A 22378-nucleotide genomic window follows, 5' to 3' on the forward strand; every position below is an offset into this window, starting at 1 on the left:
GGCTCGTCAGCAGCTAAATGTTCCACTATGCTCGCTTGCTAGCTGCCAACTCTCTGTGTGGACCATTTGGTGCAAGACAGTTAGTTTACTGTGGGTTTAGCAGAGCTTTTCTCTGGAAACAGTCGCCTGTTTTGTGCGGAAATGATGCTGATTTGAGTTGCAACAGTGGACAATTGACTGTATATCAAAGAAGCCAGACATGTTGGCCGCCCCCTGGTGGCTGCCTGCAGTGTAGCACATAAACCCTGCCCCGAGATGTTATCAGGTGGGACATGGACCAAACTAAAAAACTAAAGTACATGTTCTTTCTTTCTTTTCCAAAGATGGTTTCTGTCTTTTAGGCAGTTCTTATCTTGCTGATGTGAGATGAAGTGTTCATGTTTCTAAAGTTAAGTTATTTGACGCTGTATAAAGGTGGTGAGACGTCATTAGTCCAACACCTGATGAGTACTGTGCAGAAAGTGGCCCCAAATTATCACCAACGCAAGATGGCGGCTGCCCAAGATGCATATACATTTATAATTTGGCTTCATTTTCGTACAGTGGGAGGACGCGGAGGTGCGCGGTCTGTCTTTATATACAGTCGATAGAATGAACTAAAACAGTAGAGCCAGAAAAATACAGGAAAAGAAATTGTGCAGTTAAAGTATAACTTTAAAGAACTTGTACTCCCATAATTTTAGAAAAATATTTGAGTACTCTTTACGCCACAACATTTAACACTCAGCTATATTTACATTTACTTTGCAGATAAAGACATATATATGCATATTTATCTCTGTCTGGTCCGTCTTGTGTACGTAGTTGGTTTGTAGTTGTCATTTTGTTTGGTCTGTTTGACGCTTGATGCTGCTTAATTGTCAATAATAATAAAACCCTCCATCATATTGTTCTGTCAATAACTCGGCAGTAATTTCTACACTTTGGTTTGTGGTTGAGACATATAAAATATCATCTAATGTGTGTCTGACATAAAAGTATGATTATCAAATTTATATCCTTAAAATCTTTTCCTTCTCCCACATAACAAAATAAATCCTGATTATATGAATACAGAACTGTTTTTAATTTGCACAAGTTTAAACGCTGGACACAAGATGTCTCCTCCTTCACTTCAAAGTCCATTATCAGTGTGTGTGTGCAAGCTACTTGTGTATGTTCTACCGTGGACCAGGATTGGCTTCCAAACTATTTGTGATGTCACAAATGCTGCTCATAGCCCCGCCTCTTCAAATCAGATTTTCGGTGAGCACAGAGAAAATGCACGCTGAACTAACACTTCATTAATGTGAAAACACGCTTCCAGTGTCAAACTCTGCACGGACATCATTACCCACAATGACGCTCCACTGTATGAACAAGTGAAGTAGTATTATTTATGACTGGAGGAGGGGGGCTTTAAATTAGGAACACACTTAAATAATGTCACCTCAAACTCACAAATGTTGTTGGACAGTTGTTGTCGTGCAGCAGATGGTTAGCAAGGTCACTGTATACTTATTTAAAAGCTACATATGACATGCTGCAGGGCCCTTTAAAGGAGCATTACAACATAATTACAGTGATACAACTGTCTCGTACTATTTAGGTATTTTCTCCTGCTGGCATGAAACACAACAACAGTGATATTAGTATGTGTTGCTCATTATTTATTGCAGGATCCTGTCCTTATAGCTCTAACTACATTCACATGTACAGATGGTCGCCGTGTCCTCTGGTGACCTTAAGAGCCACATCAGCAGCACAGACAGGATGTAAACAGGAGAGAGCCTCCCATTATAGAGCACGGCCATTAGGGTGATATTCATACATCATGTATTCCGTCTGAAAATAATAAAGACACTCGGTGTGTGTCGCAAAAAGGGAATGATAAGAGTTATTTTAATGTCAAGTTTTCCTCCATCGTACCTTTTGTTCACACATACACACACACACACCATGATCTCTCCTCTCGCTGTGGAAAAAAAAAAAAAAAAAAAACCTATCCCAGTTTTTCCCCTCATGCTTCAGCGTTTGGAGCTGCAGCCACATCCCAGCCCCCACCTCCCCACAAACCCCCTCTAGCTGCTTCCTCCTCCGACTCAAACTCCCTCCGCCTCCCCTCCCCTCCCCTCCATCCCTCCCTCCCCCTCTCGTGGAGCGTTGCCATGGAAGCTGATTGGAAGGATCACTCCGTCTCTCCCGCACGTTGCCACTCCATCTTTGCCAGGAGGAAACAAGGCGATTCAGAGTGAAGCACACAAAAAAAAAATAAAAAAAAAAATACAGCTACTGACTGTAATCACAAAACTGATTATTCTCTAAAAAATCATGTTGATTTGTGTCTTTCTTTTTAAAAAAAACAACTTTTCATCTCGCTCCTTCAGTTTTCCCACCGGTCATCACACACTGTGCAGGAATTAAAAAAGAGAAAGATCTATCTTGTTGTGTCTATTTTGCCCCTCACGGTCAAGAGCATTTGCCTCCACGCAACAGAAGTTTCATCCAGCACCCGTCCAAAGGGCGACCAGACTGAACACAAGCTCCACCACTTTTTAATTAGCCTTTAAACTAATAGTGGAGGCTCCTCGCCGCAGAGAGAAACAGGCTCTGCAGCTCTTCATTCCTTATTTAGATGAATTATATCAAATATGATCACAACATAATAACTAGGTTGGTCAGCACCATTTATTTATGAGTAATATCAACCACAAATGTACTTTTTATTCATTTTCGAGCAGGTCGCAGAGCTTCTTGTGAGTCTCTATTTTTTCCCCCCCCCGACTTCCTCCGTTCTGCATCGGAAAAAAATAAAAAAGGAAAAGATGTCTGAGGGATGAAGCCAAATCACACACACACACACACACACACACACACACACAAACTCTCCTCTTTCTCCGTCTCTCTCTATATTCCATACAAGTCAAGGTTGAGTCTCTCGGCAGCTTTTTGCAGAAATGTTTCAGCCAAGCACACGACTATAATGGGGAGACACTGTAGGACGTTCAGGGTCTGGCATTGCTATAGAAACCATGTTTAGGAGTCCGTGCGTGGGGGTTGGGTGGTTCATCACATATCTAATCTTTTCAGGATATGTCTCTATATTTCTATACCGTGACGTTTTCTATATTCATCCTCCAAAACACGCGGTAATAGCCGTTCTGAATGTCAGACCGAGAAAAGCACGGGTGTGAATGAGAGACAATAAGTGACGTGGCTGTGTTCCATTTAGCTGCTTCAGTTTTCAAGGTGCCGTCACATACTCGTGGTTTACTGGGACACCTCAATACAACAGAGCACATCCATTGTTACTGTCATCGTGCTTTTTCTTCTATCACGAGTTAAAATGTTCTGTGAAAGAAGCCAAATGAGGATCTTTTGGTTTTTTTAAATATTGGTGTGGATCTACTCTGGGCCCTGGCTACAGTTAGCCGTGGATGTCGTGGAGCTGCACATTTACATTCATTATTAGTAGCATTAGCGCTAAATTCCCTAAATGTAGGTTTCTCTAACTTTTAGACCACCACTGCCCTGATGTTTACTACTATGTTCACCATCTTAGTTTATATTCACATATTATAATCAGCACTAAATGTACTGTTAAAGAGTCACCTAATTTCTCTTTACCATTCATCCTTGAGCTAAGATGTCTTCATGAGGGCTGCACGACAACAGAACGTAATGTACAGATGTAAAGAATATAGAAAATATGACGAATATTTTGGGGAAAAAAGGGTTTTAAATGCTCTGAACTGAGTTTGGTTTGCACCTCATCAAAACTTTTTTGCCAGAGGAATTTCAATCACGACCTCAGTTTGTTTTAAACTGGATGTACTTCACAGGTGAGTTTAGGCGAGGCTACAATGCTCCACAGTCTGATGGATTTTTTCAGGAACCGATTTATGGCGCACATCGTTTCCCACACAGCAGACCTGAGCAATTTAATTCGGTCGGAAAATCAGTGCGAGTTAATGAATTTTCGCTCGTCCGGCTCCCGTTGAAGGATGTTAATGTTAATTAAATCATCTGAAAACAGCTTTTTTTTTTCTAATCTAGTCACTTGCATGTCTAAATCCACCTCAAAATTGCCTGAGACGTTTAATCTGAAAGTAACGTTACATTTCTTCACCAAATCAGACCAAGAAAACAATGAATTCCTTTTCTACAGGCGGCACTTTATAGTCTGTGCATACAAAAGGTTAGTAAGTACATACTTGTATATCTACAACTGCCTTCCTCGGCAGACTCAAACTGAAAGGAGGACAAAACACAGACAACCAAACAAAAGTGACCAATGACAAATAAAAACAGACAGACTTTGCCCATGAGCAATATTGCGCTACAGAAATGAAAAAACCTGCTGTTTCATGAATCATCACCGAGGCAGACAACACAGAGATGTATACACAATCCAAACAGCCACAAATACGCACATTAAAGCAAAGACCTGCACAGTTTTTACACACACATGTCGTGCGCACACTAACACACACAGCGCTACGTTGCCTGGCAACGTAGACTCTGTACAGAGATGTACAATAATCAGCGAGTGTGTTGTTGTGCTCACCTGTCTGAGTGACGTTCGGTGGGCTTTGCTCGCCACAAAGTCCTCCACTATGTGCTCCAGGTTCAGCTGCTGTGCTTATTTCTTTAATTAAAGCTTAATATAACTAATCCACTCTGCCTCTCTGTCCCACTGCCCTCCTCACTCCCCCTGAGCCCAGCGAGGCCCCGCTGTCGCAGCTGTGACGGAGGTTGTTGACAGAAACAGCAGAGAGGCTTCACGCACCTCACAACTGAACACAGGAGTCACTGCTCGAGGATGAGGATTTTAGCATTTAGCGTGTTAGCTGAACCCAGCATGCACCCGTTGTTCACTATGTTCGATTTGGGTCACTTTGTGTGCTGCGGGATGCATTACATCAGTGTCAAATTAATGTTGATGCAAGTTTGTTTGTATTGTTTTTTTTAGCTATTCCTCGGTACAATAATGCTAACTGTGTGATGCAGCAATTCTTTATCATATTGCACCGTGGTACTGTTCACAACACGCCTAACACAGGTCAGACCGCACTCAGTATGTCTTCTGCCACCAGACCAAGACGGTAACAGTAACAACCTGCTTTTAAAAGCACAGGAGGCAAACAGTGCCAGGCTTGCTGCCAGTCTTCATAAAATATTTATTCAAGTAGAATATTTAGGATTGTATCTATCCAGTTTCATCTGTTTGGAGTGACTATATTCGTAAATGCACCATTAAGCTACTGCACACATATTTTCAAATATAATTTAAAGGTCAAATAAAGATAATCTTAAATTCTAATGGATTATTTACAAAACTAGACATTTTGCAACTGGAAGTTTTGTGGTTGAAATCAATAATAAAATTGATGAATGGTGATTTTCAACATCGACTTAGCCCTGAAGTAGAAACTACATTTTTGGTCGAAATGTTGTTAATTAGAAGTTTTTGAAGTCTCGACTTCTGAAGCAAGAGACCTATGTTTTAAGTGAAGCTGGCCGTCGTCAGCTCGCTTTAGCTAAACAAAATGTACGCCAGTCTACTCGCTGATTTCCCCTTAATTTGTCTTTGACATTACATTTGTTGTAGCAAGTCCAGACGTGACGGAGAATAAAAATGCAACCAAACTCCTGCTGATGTTAACGTTAGCCAGCGTTAGCCTCGCTGAGTAGCAAGCACAGCACGCTTAGCCTTTGATTCTTGTGGGATTTCTAGGGATTAGTGAGGTTAAGCTACTTCAAAATCATATGTGTAACTGTAAATTGATATATTATATTGATTTGAATGACATTTTTGTATATTCAGCTTATATTCTCAGTTACAAACAAACAAACATGGTTCATTTTCCTAAGCTAAAACGGGCAAGAATGCTAATGAATTTTGTTGGAAAAAAGTTAATGTTGTTGTTGTTGGTGTTGTTATGATGTAGCTCCTATAGCAGTCTAATGACATTATCTGTTTATTATCTGTAACATAATTAGCCTACAAAAAGCATATAACAATGGATCAATCTTTCTATGTGTTATGTCGCCTCGTTTACAGGCCCTTTTATCTCAACTTCCTGTAGTTGGTAGCCAACAATAGCTGCTGTTGTATACACATCATTCTCCCCTGGATGAATGTGACGGACCCGTACAACACTCCGAATAATATTCTGCATAAAAGCACAGTGAGAATGATTGATTCCTGAGTCATTGTCTCCGTTTCCTCTCGTGTTTTCCCTCTGATCTATTTGTCTGTGCCGTCAATTTAAATTTCAGATCAGCTTTATGGAGACAAAAAAAGAAGGAAACGCCACAAAGCAACAACAAAAAAGCACATTACATTTGCATTATAAATGCTCTGCAAAGTATAAATGTGAGGAATAAAAAAAAAAAAAAATATTGCAGGAAACTCATTTGTCTTGGAATACCACTAAAGTATGAAATAATTCTCTGTGAGACTGTAAAAAAAAAGAGAGATTTCACATAGCAGAGTCTACACTTTCCACCCCCACCCCATCACTTCCACCACCACATCCACCCCCCCTTTTTTTTCCTCTGTGATCTCGAAGGGGCTTGCTTCACCTCAGTCAAGCTCCAGCGCTCCAGCCGGCAGCAGCATCGAGCTAACAAGTCTTTGTGAGGAGAGAGAGAGAGAGAGAAAGAGAGAAAGAGGGAGGGAGAGGGAGAGAGGAAGGGGGGGGTGTAGAGCAGGAGAGAATCAGACAGTGAGGGAGAGTTGACAGTGTGAGCAGAGGATGAGGGTGCAGAGGGAGAGCGCATAAGATAGTGACAGAGGCAGAGGTGCTCAGTGCTGCACAATAGTGCCAGAGGCTGCTGGAGACAGAGCGGGCGAGCAAGAGAGAGAGAGAGAGGAGAGAGAGAGAGAGAGAGAGAGAGAGAAAGCAGGCATCATGGCAGCTCTCACTGCATCATCACGACACATGGGGATGTTTGGCCGCTGCTGGTGAACACTGTGTGATGCAGAGGAGAGAGCCGAGGACTTCCTGGAAACCAAAAGGCGAGCCGAGGAAACAGGTCAGTGGCGGCCAGAGAGCCTCGCGCAGAGAGAGAGCCCCCCTTTGTGCATGCAAGCGGCCACAACTGAGAGGGGTTTTAATCACGTCACGGGATGATGCTGATTTACATTTGTCAATAAGAATTCCCCTGTTAGAGCCTTGGTGGACATGCAAAAGGGGAGTGGGAGGTTTGCGCATGCATGCAGACACGTGAGCTGGCTTGTGTGTGTGTGTGTGTGTGTGTTTGCATGTGTGTGGTGTGTGTGCTCCAAATGGCACCGGTTAAAGGAGCTCGAGCAGGGACGTTTAGGTTAAAGAGGCAACAGGAAACCCTCCTGGAGCCTCCAAATAAAACTGCAACACCTTCTGTGACATCACATACATAGAGAGATGTTACGTAGGATGATGTGTTCAGGGTCCCTTCTGCTGAAGATCTTTATGCTTTTACAGATTATTCCACAAAAGCGGTAAGTATATAGAGCTGAATATCAGGGAGGCTGGAGGTACAGGATAGCGAAGAGTGGAAGAATTTAAAAAATATATAGAATGAAAATGAAGATAAGATAATTGTGCTGCAGTAGGTAGTAAGAGAAGGGAGACAAAGCCTGAGAGAGAGGAAAAAGCTCGGGCCGGAATTCAGCTCTGCTGCATATGATGTAATCCTCCACCAGTCCAAGCAGTCAGCTCAACAGTTTTATAAATTTTAAATTTAAAGGTGCACTATGTAGTTTCAAGGAGGACATTTTAAATCAGAAGGCAAAAATCCTAATCACGCATAAACAAACTAAATCAACAAACTGACCTGATGACAACACAACTTGATACTGTTTTACTTTGTTTATATGTGGCAGACCCTGCCACCTTTCTAGTTTCAAACAGAATTGTTTTTTTTTTCCATAACTGAACAAACAAGCTGTTCTCAGAGGAAAATGAGCTCCCCAGAACACTGCGTTTGTATTAATACCTCATTAACATTGTAAATATTCAAAGTCGGAGTTTGAATTTATTCTCCAAAACTACGTAGTGCCCCTTTAGGCATCGTATTTATGTTCATAAATCAATATTGGTTTGTATCAAATTATTTCAGCCATAAGTGACAAGAAGGGTTTACAGGTTCTCTGTGGAGCTTCTGTGTCGTGCTGGAATCTGATCGTTAGTTTACGTTAGCGGACCGCACATAAAGTCACATCCTCTGGACATATGGTCAATAAAAAAGTGATTTATACAGCTGAATTGCCACAAATTTTACAAAGAGCCCCTTTCAGATAAAATGGTGATAATGGTCTCTCCGGTCTAGTCAGAATGGCAGCTTACTTGAGAAGCCCTACTCAAAGCAAATAAGGAGCAGCATATCACCAGAGTAGCCCTTAACTGCCTGTCACCATATCTGGCATTAGCTCGTTAGCTCAGCTAGCCTTGCAGCTAGCAGTTACACTGGGAGCTCGGCAACCAGATGTGCGTTGGTATACACAGTCTATCGACCTTTAAAGTTTATAGACCAAACATGCTAACAAGTCTCTTTTTTTAGCTCTGTTTTTGTTCTCCATCTCACCTTTCTATAAAACCCATAACTTAGATAAGCCAATAATAGATTTTTGGTCAGGCATTAACTTTACCCATGTCCTTTGTGCAGGTACGACCAGTGGGAGGAGCCACACGATGAGCGGGATCCTGAAGAGGAAGCTTGAGGAGGGCCCGCCCCCTTACCTGTCCCTGCAGGGCTCTGATGATGATGAGGTTTCCTGCAGCGACAGCGGCAACAGCAGTGATAGTCTCAACCATCCGGTCCCCTCTGGACTGCTGGACTGTAAGATCACATGACCACACTTGCGTTGTCAGCAGCTACAGCAATCACGCTTTTGTACAATATGGAGCACCGGAAAGACTTGAGGTCACATGTAAACAGCATTTCTGTAGTGTCATTCAGAAGGGCAGTATAAACTTAAAGTTGTAACACGGAAGACTTTTTTTTGTTCAAAACATAAAAAATTTTACTGAAAGGATCCACAGAGTGCGAAGAAAGTAGTTTTGATATTCAAAGATGTCTATGTATTACTCCGCAGAGATATCTAGTGAAGTGAGCAAAAGGTTTTTTGTTGAGGCAACCGGGAAATTCTAACTTTCTGGTTAGGCAACAAAAGTATGTTCCCTCTATGCTGATGATACCATGTTTTATGTCACCCAAAGACCCAGTTATACTGCTAATGAAACATCTAATGTGACCCAGTTAGTCAGTCCTATTTGATGTGGTATTAGCAGCACAGTATTCTAGCTAATCTAATATAGCTAACAATGCTAACAAACTTGAGTAATATTGCATACATTGGTCTGTCGGTTGGTTGGCGCTTTATGACGCTATGTTCTAACATTTATCCTGTAATTTTACTCATGACCGCTCTTGTGGAAAAATTATAGTCGCGCTTTAACTACCATTTTGTAGCATTTAGGCAAAAAATAGTTCCTTTTTTACTCAACGTGTTTCGTACCTCTCTGTCTCCATCTCAGCCACTCTCCAGCAGAAGTCAAAGCGACTGCGGGGCCGTAATGTGCACTTTGAGAGCGTGACGGTCTACTACTTCAACCGGCGGCAGGGCTTTACCAGCGTGCCCACACAAGGTGGCAGCACCCTGGGGATGTCACCTCGTCACAGCGGGGTGAAGCGCTTCACCCTCAGGGAGTTCGCCATGGAGCAGAAACAGAGCCACTGGAACATGCTGAGGAATCACCTGAAAGAAGAGAAACTCAATGCCATCAAACTCAAAGTCAGTGTTTTTTTTTTTTAATCTTAAATCGCCACTCATGTATGTTTTTCAGTTAGGGCATTGACGATAAATGTTGGGATGTTTTGTAGCTAGTCCTCAGAGTTTCTCAGGGTCTAAGTGTGTAGGTGGGTAATTTTAATTTAACCTACTTTTTCTGTCCTCCAGCTGACTAAGAATGGCACCGTGTCATCCATGGAGGCGGATACCCTGACGCTTGACGACATCTCCGAAGACGACCTGGATGTGGACAACACAGAGGTGGATGATTATTTCTTCCTCCAGCCTCTGACTACCAGGCGGCGTCGAGCCCTTCTCCGTTCCTCGGGGGTGCGACGCATCGACGTGGAGGAGAAGCACGAGCTGCGTGCCCTTCGCATGTCCCGAGAGGAGTGTGGGTGCCGCTGCAGGGGGATATGCGACCCGGAGACCTGTGCTTGCAGCCTGGCCGGCATTAAGTGCCAGGTAAATGGAACTGTGGTGAGGCCATTCTGTAATACTAAAGTGTTGTTCATGTTTGTTTGTGCAGTAGAACTTCTTTAAAACAAAACTAGTTTTGTAAAGAAATCAGATCCTTGGAGTTCAATTTGAATGTGTCCAAAAGTAGGAATATTTTACTTATTTTTCTGCAGCAAGATTATCCCCAACGTTAATCTTCTCCTAATCTCTGGAAACAGATTGTGCATATAATCTGGAGACAAGAGACAAGACTCTGGTTTTGAAAGTGTTCTGGTTTCTGTTTATAGTCCAAGTAGGTTTGATCAATCATGTTTGAGCAGCATTTGGTTGCATGCAGGTAATCAGTCCAAAAGAGGTAAAATGCATCAGCCGCAATGCAACGTCAGACTCCACTTGCTATGGTCTGACAAGGATATATTCTATTAGCTTTTTTCCAATTATTTGCTTTTATATGCAGATATCTGCTTATTGAGATTAGTGAAATGGCATCTAGACATCTCAAGTTGGTAATCAGACTGTTAACAATACAATGACCAGTGCACGGAAGAGGAATGATATCCTATATCGAGATATCTGCTTGCTACACTGGAAGCACTGCAATTATACACACACACACACACACACACACACACACACACACATATATATATAGAGAGAGAGAGAGTCCAATTAATATTGACCAGTCATGTTTGAACAGCCTTCGAAAATGGTTTTCAGAGTCTTCGCTTTAGTGTCATGTACTTTAAATTCATCCTTGAGGTTTGGGAGGATTTTTAAAGTAAAACACTGATAGTTAATTTTATAACCCACACATTGAGGATAATATAACCCTTTAACTGAGCCTGTCATGCAAGCAAACAAATTTGAGTTGAGATTTTCAGGGCATTTAGTTTATAAAATTCTTGAAGTGTTTAGTTATATACATCTGACACCCACAGTGGTTTCTGCAGTTTCCCTTAAAGCATGACCAGCTGTGATTGGCAGCTGAATTCACCTTTTCGGTGTCTTCTCTTCAACACTGTTGGATTTAATTTATTCATTTTTCACCTCAGGTCGATCGCATGTCCTTCCCATGTGGCTGCACCAAAGAGGGCTGCAGCAACACGACAGGCCGCCTGGAGTTTAACCCGGTTCGGGTGCGCACCCACTTCCTGCACACCATCATGAAGCTGGAGCTGGAAAGGAGCCGCGAGGAGCAGCAGCATCATCATCAGCAGCAGCCGGAGCAGCAGCAGCAGCAGCTTGTAACCAATGGCAACGGTTACCATGGCGACTCCTCCCTGGTCCAGCAGCAGCAGCAGCCGAACCTGCAGTTTCCACTGATGAGTGGCGCGCCGCACATTCCCATAATGCACCTCCAGAACACAGGCGACACAGATTCGCATCTAGATGAAGAGGAGGAAGAGGAAGAAGAAGAAGAGGAAGAGGAGGAGGAGGAAGACGACGAAGAGGATGATGATGAGGCTTATGAGGAAGACGAGGACGGCAGCAGTGTTTGCAGTGGGCTGTCGGACTGCAGCACGCACAGCTTGGAGACAATAGACCCCGAGGACGGAGAGGAGGACGAGGAGGACGAGGAGGACGAGGAGGATGAGGAAGATGATGAGGACGAAGAGGAGGAGGGGGAGGAGGAGTGGGATTGCTCGTTGCAGGGAACGGGTCCTCCGCCCTATCCAGTTCCACTGCCCTCAGTGCTGAGTTACTCCAACAACACACTCATGGGCCTCAGTAACCCCTTTCACAGCACTCCCTCCATGCAGCATTATCAGATGGACAGCTCCGTGAATGACACTCCTGCTTTCCTCAGTGAAAATGTCAGCGGCACCCCCACACTCCCCACAGTAGAGACCGCATTAGAGTCCAAAATGAACACAGAACCCCTCCGCCAGACGACGCAGCAGAGCATTCCCTGCCATTTCCCTGACCCCACAGAGTCCCTGACTCTCCAAACTTGCTCACATGTAGAAACCCGTGAGAGCAGCGCTGCCCCTGCTGGCGCAGCCAAGGAACAGCAGCTCTCCACAGACCTCCAGAACAATCCAGACCATGACTCACAGACTGAGGCTTCAGCGGGGTCTCTGGAGCAGACGCAGGAGGAAATAAAGGAGCCGATGCCGGAGCAACCGGGACAGCAAATGCAGGCTGAACAATCAACAAACAAGTCATGCTCTGACAGTACCTGATGATTCAGAGAGTTCAGAGGAATCAGTTGATAATTGGAAATCTTTATTCAAGAATTGCGACCTTCAGCAACGAGTTTGATTTATTCTTGATAAGTGCACTTCCAAAGAGAGAATGAGTCACACAGATTTTAACAGAAGGCTCAAAGAGGTGATCTTATTTTAGCTCTGAACCTTTCCAAGATTGTCTGCTTAGACAATAGACTAAAAAGATAAAGCTCAATAAACAGTGTTTCTGAACGTTACTTGTATAATTTATGCCCTGTTATAAAGTCTCTGATCATTACAGCATGTTTAGTGGTCGTGACAGGCATCTGTGACAAATCCAGGTTTTGAGGTGCTCGTATTGTTTCACTTTCTTCCATTGTGCTGGTGTCTCATTGTTGCTGCTAATCGTTCTTAAATGCCTGTCTGTATAGCATGTGTTCGGTTTACGTGAGGTGTTTCAAGGCTCAACACAAAATGTAAAATGATAAAAACACATACATCTGTTACAATTCATACCTAAAGGCCTCCTGCCCCCGCTTTTGTGCTCAGATTTTAGCCTTGCTAGCAGCATGGCTAGGCCTTCATTCTAGACTTGAATATTTCAACATCTATTGAAGGTTTTGTCATAAAGTTTTGTACAGACATTATTGTTCCCAACAGGATGAATTTTAAAAACTTTGGACATCTGTTGAAGCAGCTATAATCAGTTTTTTCTATAAACAATGGATAACATGATTACATGTAAGTGAAAAACAATTGGCACCTGACTTTGCAGAGTGTTTTAGCCTCTTTTAGCTCATTGTTTTGGTTGTCTGGCCTGTAACTTTACTACTTTGATTCACTTATGCTGCTTTGTTTATGGCCATAAGAGGAAACTGTTTTCAGCTTAAAAAGCTCTGATGAACCCACTGTACCCTACCTGTCCTTTACAAAATGGCAGACAAAGTTAGCACCTAGCTGCTGAACATTGTGGAGCGTTTAGTAGCTAAAGAGGCAGATACTGTATTTCCCTCAGGAGCTGGTGGAGAACAAACACAGAGCTAAAAAAACAGGATTAAATATGGTTCTCTTGTTCATCAGACGGACACACATGGCAGCAAAAGTTAGCAACTAGCTGGTGAACATAGTGGAGTGTTAACCCGCTAAAGAGGAGGCAGATATGTCCCTCAAGAGCTGGTGGAGAACAAACACAGAGCTAAAAACAGGAGACAACATTGGACTTCTATTCATGAGGTGTACACAAACATGACTCCATATTAATGCTAATGTTGCTCTTCAGCCATATTAACTTAAAACGTGAATATATGTCAGTATTGTGTTTAGAGCTTCTGTCTGGTTTCTCAAAGAAGCTAAAAAGGCTAACAAGTAAGCAAATGTTTCTATCATGAGGTCAAAGTTTGACTTTGACCAAATACAATCAATCATAGCTATACTTTCAGTTAAATGCAAGCTAGTTACCTTAGTTTTTTGCTTTAGCAGACAGCTATATTCATTTAAAAGAAACCCACTGTACACTTCCTGTTTGTTCTTTGACAAATGGCAGACAGAATTAGCAACTAGCTGGTGAATACAGTTGAGCATTTAGCGGCTAAAGAGGCAGGCATTTCCTTTAGGTGGTGGTGGAGAACAAACACAGGAGAGAACATTGGACTTAGATTTATCAGGCGAACACAAACACGACTCCAAATGAATGCTAGTGTTGCTCTTCGTCTGCTAGATGTGCTGTGTCGTCTCACGAGTTGGCAACATCAACTTACAACCATACATGTCGGTAAAGCATTTGTCGCTTCTGTCTGACGCCTCTGTGTAGCCAAAAAGTTAGCAAGTTTAGCTTCCTTAGCTGTTATTTGCGTTGGCAGGTGAGCAGTTGTTTGCCTGCAGGGTCAATTAAGCTAGCTAACATTTACATGAGCAAGCTAGACCTGTCAGTTCTAACATGTTAGCACGCTGACGTTAGCCAACGTTTACAGCCTGCTAGCATAGAGCACAAGCACATTTTTCAACTTACACAAATGTGTAAGTTATATTGCGTGAACATCTAAAAATGCTGATGATAAGGTATTTTGCTATAAATTTAAGGCACCTGATGCAAAATTGTGACCTTTAAAGCCATCATTTTGACACAGCATCTATATATTTTGCCCCAAATGTGTCTCTCCTGTTGTCATCCTTCTTTTCTCCACTCAGTAACGTCACTATCGATGTCTCTTCGGTGTTAATCAGACCTTAGCACGCACGTGTGCCGAAACACACAGCAAGATTAGAGAAACATCCGGTCTATGCATGTTGTTTATCATTTTACAGTCATGTGAACAATGTGATTAAATAATTAACTTACTGTCTCTCAAAACTGCCAAAACTGGGGGCCAAATATCTTTCATGTTCTTTTTGAAAAAAAAAACAATTGTACATTTCCATGAGTGTGTGAATAAAAAAAACCTTTTTGAACATCCATCTCAGTTTAAAGGTGGTCGTCTGTTTTTCTACCAGCAGATGGCGTCTGTTGCTCAACAACTGATCTTCACCCCTCCTCTCCGCTCACATCCCTTCCGACATCAAGGAGTTAAATCATCTTTTCTGACGTCAGTGTATCTGTTGATTACATGCTTTCTGCCTCGGGACAATCTGTGACATCGGTGTTTGCTCAGAACATCTCTCCCATGTCACCAAAAAAAAAATAAAAATACATTATTTAAATCTGTCTTTTCTCTCACTAGGAGGAAAAAAAAGGTCAGGCTTCCTGGAAAATGTTTGACGTCAGCTCACACCTTTTTCCCAGTCGGGGTGATGAGTCTTAACTGCTGTGTCACCCTGCTGTCCCGATTTTCATTCATGGCTCCACCGGTGCTCCCAGTTAGGGTTTTTTTTGTCGCAGCCTCTAGAGAGCGCTGCGGAGTCGACACAGCTGTGTTTGGGTGAGGCAGGGATGAGACAGGGGAAGGATCTCTATTCAGGTATAGAATACTTCCAATGGCTCGTTGCGTAACCACACAACAGACTGCAGCAGGTGAGGGGGACACAATGCAGACAAAATGTACATTAAGTCGGTGGCCCTTTGTGCTCTGCTGACAGTGACGCACGTGTGTACAGTACAGGCTGTAGCTGAGATTCCATCTGGAACACAAGGTCAGCACTTGACCTCACCCTTTACTTATATAATCAAAACGGTCAGGTGTGCGTCCACCGTGTCGGGGGGTTAGAGGCAGGGAGTTCCTGTTAGTGAGCAAGGTATTGTGGGTACGCAAGCTCAGAGACGCTGCTGATCAATCACAGGCAAGGGGAACTGTAGTGTTAGGTTGCCAGGCAACAGGAGGAGAGAATCAGGGAAGCGTCTGGAGGCTGCCGGGTGGGGGTTGTCTCAGCTTTTCACCTCCCGTCTCCCCCTCCTGTATATCCCAACAACACCTCCTCCTCCTCCTCCTCCTTCTTCTTCTCCCTGTATGTACGTATCAGTCTGGCTCTTCTGGTCGTCAATACTCAATTCTGCATAATGTGGAGAAGAAACTGACAACGAACACCAAGCGGCTGTGATGTGTGACCATGCCGCCTCGGCTAAAGCGCTGAATATGTTGTTTAAACACGGACAGATAGTTTTGTCTGTTGACATCGTGTTACTCATTCTCCAACCGTCTCTTTTCCCTTTCGATCCACTATTTCTGTTTGCAGGCTTTCCAAAGCTCAAATCTGCTTTTGAGACTGAAAAAAAAATTGTTTCAACTCAAGATCTGCTTAGTCCTTTTCTACCACAGCTTTCAGCCCCATTGTGTGGCCTTCATCAGCATATTAGGATCGCTCACTTGATGGTTATATATGGGCGGGTGAAGAGCAGGACATGATACCCAAAGCTATGGAAGATTATCATACAAAACTTTATAGGTGCAATGTGTAAGAACTGGCCAGCATATCACCAGAGTAACCACTAACTGCTGCTAACGTTAACTGCTGTTAGCATGGAGCTCAGTTAGCTGTGCACTGGGAGCGCGGGCTTCAGCTTCAGAGTGTACTGAACACAAACTAACATTATAACTGCCCGGTCACTTGAAAGACACTTTTGCTATCCAGTAGCCACAAAGACAAAGCTAAACATTGCAGTTAGCATACAAGCTAACATGCTGGATTTACCAACAAGCTACGTAGCTCGACTAGCATTACTGTGACCGCCGCCAACATAGCCTTGTGGTTAAACATAGAATTAAACATATATCAAGCAGAGGTCCTTACCTGTCCAGCAGAAACGCCGCTTACACTGTGTCGCTCTTGAGTCCTTACAACCTGCAGCTCCTCTGACTCTGAAATGAAGCTCCGACATTTATCCTAGTTTTCTCTCTGGTTCGGTCCAATTCTTTGTTTTCACACTGCTTTTCTTTGTCAGTCTTCTTATTTCTTCTCTCTGACGTGGGCAACGGTGGGGCGTTTATCAGCTCTGTTGTTGTTTTCTGTTCTCCGCCATTGATACAGTTTGAGGATGAACTTGAACTTATCTCACCAGGTGAGAGCAGACACTGCGCCTGCGCAGGGGAGGGGCACTGCCCAGTACTCGCTGCGTGAGGAGAGAGGCGCTGCTACAGAGAATGATTGACACTTCTTAGACACTCACCTTGGCTCTGATTGGTTGTGTTTATCCGGTGGCGGGGGATTCTTGCAAATCAAATTACAGCCACCTGGTGGAGTCACAGAAAGCTGATCCGTATCTTATTCTACTGTCACATCATAATGACTATTTTAGCAACTATTTTAGACTACAGCATTAAGTACAAAGTGGATAAGGGCTAGCTGTTAGCAAGCTAACTTCAACACATGACTCATGCAACACATTGACATCTCAAAGCTGTTATTTCTGCACATTCTTCATCTCTTCACTGTCATAATATATCTGATTTGACCGTGTCAGACCATTTAATGGGCATTATCATCACAGATCTGCCCCATATATAGGGTCTCGTGAGGGCTTAAAATCCTACTAGTAGGTTCCAAAGTCCGTTATCGTCTATTTGGACGGCTTATCAGTGATACTACTCAAAGGGTCTAGTGGAAAACGTGATATTTTATTTCAAACAAGAGCATTTAAACTGTGATTAGCTCGCCAATAAGCGGGAAAAAAATACGGAGTAGTTTATAAAGGTGACGTGACGTGAGTGTTGACACCAGATGATATGAATAGGGCAGCTGTGCGATGATAACGCCCATTCAGCAGTCTGATAACATTCAGATCAGACATTTAACTCTGGCTGATGAAAAGCCGTGAGATGCAGCTGAAAGCTCTGAAAGAAATGCAGTGAATTAGTATTTTTTGTAGCCCGATTACTTCTGAGGTCCACGACAAACATTGTTCCACCCTGTGTTAGAGCTTTGAATAATTAGCACATTTCATTAATTTAAAAGCTAATTAATGGTGTAAGATTTGTTAATATGTGTAATCATACATCATTAGATGTGATTATACATTACAGCCATGTTACAAACTGTTAATACACCAGTTGCAGCAGCTCCACGTTATGTGTTTTGACATACATTAATATTGTGCTATGATGTGTTCATTATAGTGTGTTTACTTACTAGCTTTATACTACTTATAAATGCACAAGGTTAAAGTTGTGTTGTGTGCTGAGTATTCCAGCTGAACAAAGAAAAAGATCTTAACATTCTGAATGTAATTCCACTCGCAAACATCTTGTATAAATAATTGTTCCATTTCACCTCCAGGCAAGGTTTACTGACCCGGTCTCCCCAGGGGGGGAATCTCAGCTGTCTAGATTCAGTGAATTATCCTCAGGCTGAAAACGGACCATCATCTCCGTAGCTGAGTATCTGTTTAACCCTCGTTGAATATGCCGAGCCTCTCGCCTCCCAGCACCCCACAATGAACGCATACCGCATGCAGAATATGCTTCCCAAAATAGGTTTTATTTTGGAAATCTAGATTTTTTTTTTTTTTTAGTGTTTTGTTGCCACATCTTTGGTTATAACAAAAAAAAAAAAGTCACTTGTCACATTTTTGCAAATCGATACATAGTTTAGTGTAACATGTACTTGAACCACATGGATGATCCTGTTCAGTGTTCAGCAATCATACTTCCAGTTCAGATCACAGAGCAAAGACCGGGATGTCACTCAGAAAAAAACAAAAACAAAAAAACCTTTTGAATCATCGCAACAAAGACCAGCTGGAGAGGAAATGGAGGGGGAAAAAAAAAAACAAGCATTTACAAAAAATATGTCCTTTATTCTTTTGGCTTTAAAATTATATTACCATATGAGCGGACAGTAGTCACTTCTTGCATGCAGTTCACTAAAACACTACAAGCGCAATGAGAGATGGCTACTGATTGCTTCATGGTTTCTATCTACAGATATGCGGGGGACCATACATGTGTTTCGTCATGTGTTACAGTGCGGAAAGGAACGTTTCTAGAAAAACTATGTAAATCAAAAATCCGAAGACTGGCAAAAATGCACTCATATCTACAGTAAAAATGTTATTTATAATCGGTGGAACATAAAACAACCCGCAGACCCCAGTTTGCACACTCGCTCGCACTAAAAGAGATAGACGCGTACATTCTCGCAGTCTCACCGTCTTGACAAGAACACACATGGACGTACACATACAAATGCACTCTGGCTGTCTCACACACACACACACACTTACGTGTACGACCGCCACACGTGGTATTACATAGCAGTGGGGGATAAAAAGTGCTCTTACATCAAATGTAAGTGTGATGCATACTGTGGGCCCAAATAGCTATATTATTTACAAACCGAACCACTACATTAAAACCACTCGCTTCTCAATTTAAACAACATGAAATGTCGTACAAACATATGTGATATTATAACCTTTAAATGTGATATATTGTCATGTTCTAGCTTGAGAGAAGTTAGAAAGATTGACATTTATTCTTTTACTTAAGATATTTTCTTTACAAGAGCTCTGGGGGATGTGTGGAGGAGGAGGAGGAGGAAGAGGAGGAGGAGGAGGAGGAGGAAAACAAACGCATTAGAAGGGGAACTTTGTAATATGGCGGCGGATGAATGAGTTGTTATGAATGTTACTTCAACGTAAAAGTTGTGAGATTTTGGGAAATACACGGCTTCGCTTTCTTAAAGAGAGTCGGTTGATAAAATTGATACCGTGTGTGAACGTTAGCTAACCACAAAGCTACAGCCAGGAGTCAGTTAGCTTAGCCTAGCCTGACACTGAGAGCAGGAGAAACAGGCTTAAAAATATCCCTCAAGCTTTCTAATGAACATTTTGACTCGTGTTTGTTAAATCAGCACAAATATCAAGATGTTAAAACAAGAGGTGGGGTTTTTATGAGTAGCTAAGTTCTGCTACTTTCATGGTAAGCTAACTTTACAAAAATATGGATTCCACAGACTGTTCAGTAAGTTAGGAATTAAAAATGCTCGTAAAGGAGCATTTCAGCATTTCACATCTTCTGCTGCACATTCTGAAGTTTGTAGCTTGTTTCGTTTCGCCTTACAACAGGTCATTTCAGAGCTAAACTGAATCTTTAAGTTGTATTTAACTTAATTTAACTTTAGTCGATGTTGATGTGATGCTGGATTTAGGTTTGATAAAACGCTATCACCCTAATATATTTTACAGACATGTATCAGATCTGTACTCGATATCAGCCAATACTCTGATGTCTGATCGTTGCATTATTCGTGCAACTTCCTGTTAAACAACTTGTCACTTTTGTACATTCAGGTTTTTGTATGAATTCAAGAAACAAGGTACAGCATGCTAATTAGCGAGCTCTACAGGTGCTTGTTGGGGGAATGTTGAGCCTGTTCACTATTTAAGAGCTAAGTCAAGCTAACGGTCTCCTCGCTATAGCTTCATAACGCATGGACAGACGAAAAAAGTGGTATAAATCTTCTCATCTAACTCCTAAAAAGGGAAAATATTTCCCAAAATGTCAAGAAATTATTTAAATGTGTCTCATTCCTTGCATACATTCAGCTTCTCTGTACTTAGAGACTCGTGTTTTTATATTAAAAAGGGGAGATGGCTGTCCAGGTGAATCACAGTCACTGATGGCTCACCAGTGAGTACAATGAAGTTACCCATCACACTCCAGCGGCTGGCTTTGTGTTTCAGCTCCGTGTACTGTGTGATTTAAGAGCTTTCTGGCACTGACCCTGCAATGTACGAGTTTCAGACGGTGGTTGTAGTTTCCAGCATTAACTTTTGTCTGCCCTTGGTGATGTTTACAACAGTGAAAGCAGTGGACACACTCTCACGATAAGGACACAAAAAAGTAGAAAACATTCTTTCTCATTAAAAAAGGAACCTTGTAACCAAAAAATATGAACCAAAAAAATAATGCAGAGTACTTGTTAAGTGATACAGCGATTGTTAAATTCAAGACACTGGATTTATAGTAGTAGCAGCAGCACTAGCTACAGACAACTTAACAGTACACTCAAGTGTGTCAGATAGTAACAACAACCAATAGGAAAATCACAAGCGTTTTGCAGAGAGGCTTTTCCATGTTCCAGACAATCCCTGGCAGTGTCTGCTGGATCATTTGTTTCCCCTCTGAAAGGACCCCATGTATTCACATATGACACGACAGCACTCCATTTTTAGGCCTACCTGGCGTCGCACTCTGTCACCTCTGGACAATCAACACACAAGCGTACATCTACTGTATCTACCCCCGTTAGAAGCTGTAAACAAATTTCCCTCATGTCTCTGATGCATTTTTATTTTTTTTTTTGTTCCTTTTCAAAAAGTCTATTTCTTTCTGTCTTTCGAGTCTTTCCCTTTGTTTTCCTTTTCTCTATTCTCTTTCTCGTATTTGTCTTTGTCCGATTTCGTCACGCTGTTATAGGAGGGCGGGGAGGCCGTGGAGGGGGTCATGTCCATTTTGTCCGAGGTGGAGTTCTCTGTGAACTTGCTGATGACCATCACGTCCTTGTCGGGGTCGCGGATGCCCTCCTTCAGCTTCTCCTTATAGAGGGCGGAGGCTTTCTTCATGGCCAGGCGGATCATGTAGCGGCGGAAGGCTCTCTGGATGATTATGGCCGACATGTCCTCCTGTTTTCGACGGAGGGTGGTGGTGATGGGCTCGTAAGACACCTTAGAGGGGTTGGAGGCCATGAAGCGCTCCTCCATCTGCCCGCGCAGCACGTCCATTTCGCCGCCTTCGCCCAACACTCGCTTAGTGAAGGCGAAGAGGATGTCGAGGCAGTGGATGCGCTCGCCGCTCACCATTGGCAGGTCCATGGAGATGAGCTGGATCATGTTCGGCTTGGGCATGCGCAGCGGTGGATCCAGAGCGTCTGCAAAGTCCGAGAGCTTGCTGTACTCCATGAACTGAGTGGCGTCGGGGTCAAAGCGCTCCCACACTTCGTAGAACATCTCAAAGTCGTCCTCGCTCAGCGGCTCGGCGCTTTCCTCCGTCGCCACGCTGAAGTTCTCCAAGATGACGGCGATGTACATGTTGACCACGATGAGGAAGCAGATGATGATGTAGCTGACGAAGAAGAAGATGCCCACTGATGGGTTGCCGCAGTTGCCTTTGTAATAGTTCCCCGGGTGCTCCATCTGGCTGTCGCAGTCCGGCTCCCTCTTGTTCAGTATGGGCGCCAGCAGGCCGTCCCACCCGGCTGAGGTGGTGATCTGAAACAAACAGATCATGCTGTTCCCGAACGTCTCGAAATTGAACATGTCGTCGATTCCTGCCTCGCGCTTCACGTAGGCAAAGTTGGACATGCCGAAGATGGCGTAGATGAACATGACCAGGAACAGGAGGAGACCAATGTTGAAGAGGGCAGGGAGCGACATCATCAAGGCAAAGAGAAGCGTCCGGATGCCTTTTGCACCTTTGATTAAGCGAAGGATTCGGCCTATCCTGGCCAGACGGATCACTCGGAACAGCGTAGGGGACACAAAGTACTTCTCGATAACTTCAGACAAAAACATACCTGCAAAAGCAAAAAATGAGAGATTCAGCTCAAAGTTTTAGGATTGATC

The 22378-nt window shown here is 43.0% G+C and overlaps 3 protein-coding genes across 8 annotated transcripts in view; 1 reads left to right on the top strand and 2 right to left on the bottom strand.

Annotated features, from left to right (window-relative positions):
* The window catches only part of xirp2a (xin actin binding repeat containing 2a), a 76019-nt gene extending 67310 nt beyond the window's left edge, over positions 1 to 8709 (bottom strand). Inside the window, exon 1 of one of the 2 annotated variants that reach the window (XM_030409578.1) lies at positions 8618 to 8709. In XM_030409578.1, coding sequence (XP_030265438.1) covers positions 8618 to 8621 — 4 coding nt within the window. In that variant the 5' untranslated portion in view covers positions 8622 to 8709. Of the gene's footprint in view, positions 1 to 4546; positions 4931 to 8617 lie in introns of those variants that run through there. The other variant, XM_030409586.1, reaches the window with a different exon arrangement.
* LOC115576934 (cysteine/serine-rich nuclear protein 3-like) lies at positions 6589 to 14841 on the top strand. 2 transcript variants are annotated; one of them, XM_030409590.1, is made up of 5 exons: positions 6589 to 7020; positions 8635 to 8808; positions 9507 to 9763; positions 9929 to 10225; positions 11272 to 14841. In XM_030409590.1, the coding sequence occupies exons 2-5, from the start codon at positions 8661 to 8663 to the stop codon at positions 12400 to 12402; spliced, it is 1833 nt and encodes a 610-aa protein (XP_030265450.1). In that variant the 5' UTR covers positions 6589 to 7020; positions 8635 to 8660; the 3' UTR covers positions 12403 to 14841. The 2 variants fall into 2 exon arrangements, with proteins under 2 accessions (XP_030265450.1, XP_030265449.1); XM_030409589.1 differs by having other exon boundaries at positions 6590 to 7020; positions 9929 to 10240.
* A 3748-nt stretch (positions 14842 to 18589) lies between these two features.
* Positions 18590 to 22378, bottom strand: part of LOC115576833 (sodium channel protein type 2 subunit alpha-like) — a 37240-nt gene continuing 33451 nt past the window's right edge. For all 4 annotated transcript variants that reach the window (XM_030409413.1, XM_030409414.1, XM_030409410.1 and 1 more), the window contains exon 27: positions 18590 to 22329. In XM_030409413.1, coding sequence (XP_030265273.1) covers positions 21137 to 22329 — 1193 coding nt within the window. In that variant the 3' untranslated portion in view covers positions 18590 to 21136. The remainder of the gene's footprint in view (positions 22330 to 22378) is intronic.

This window comes from Sparus aurata, chromosome 24 (genome assembly GCF_900880675.1).
Source record: "Sparus aurata chromosome 24, fSpaAur1.1, whole genome shotgun sequence".
Classification (NCBI taxonomy): Eukaryota; Metazoa; Chordata; class Actinopteri; order Spariformes; family Sparidae; genus Sparus; species Sparus aurata.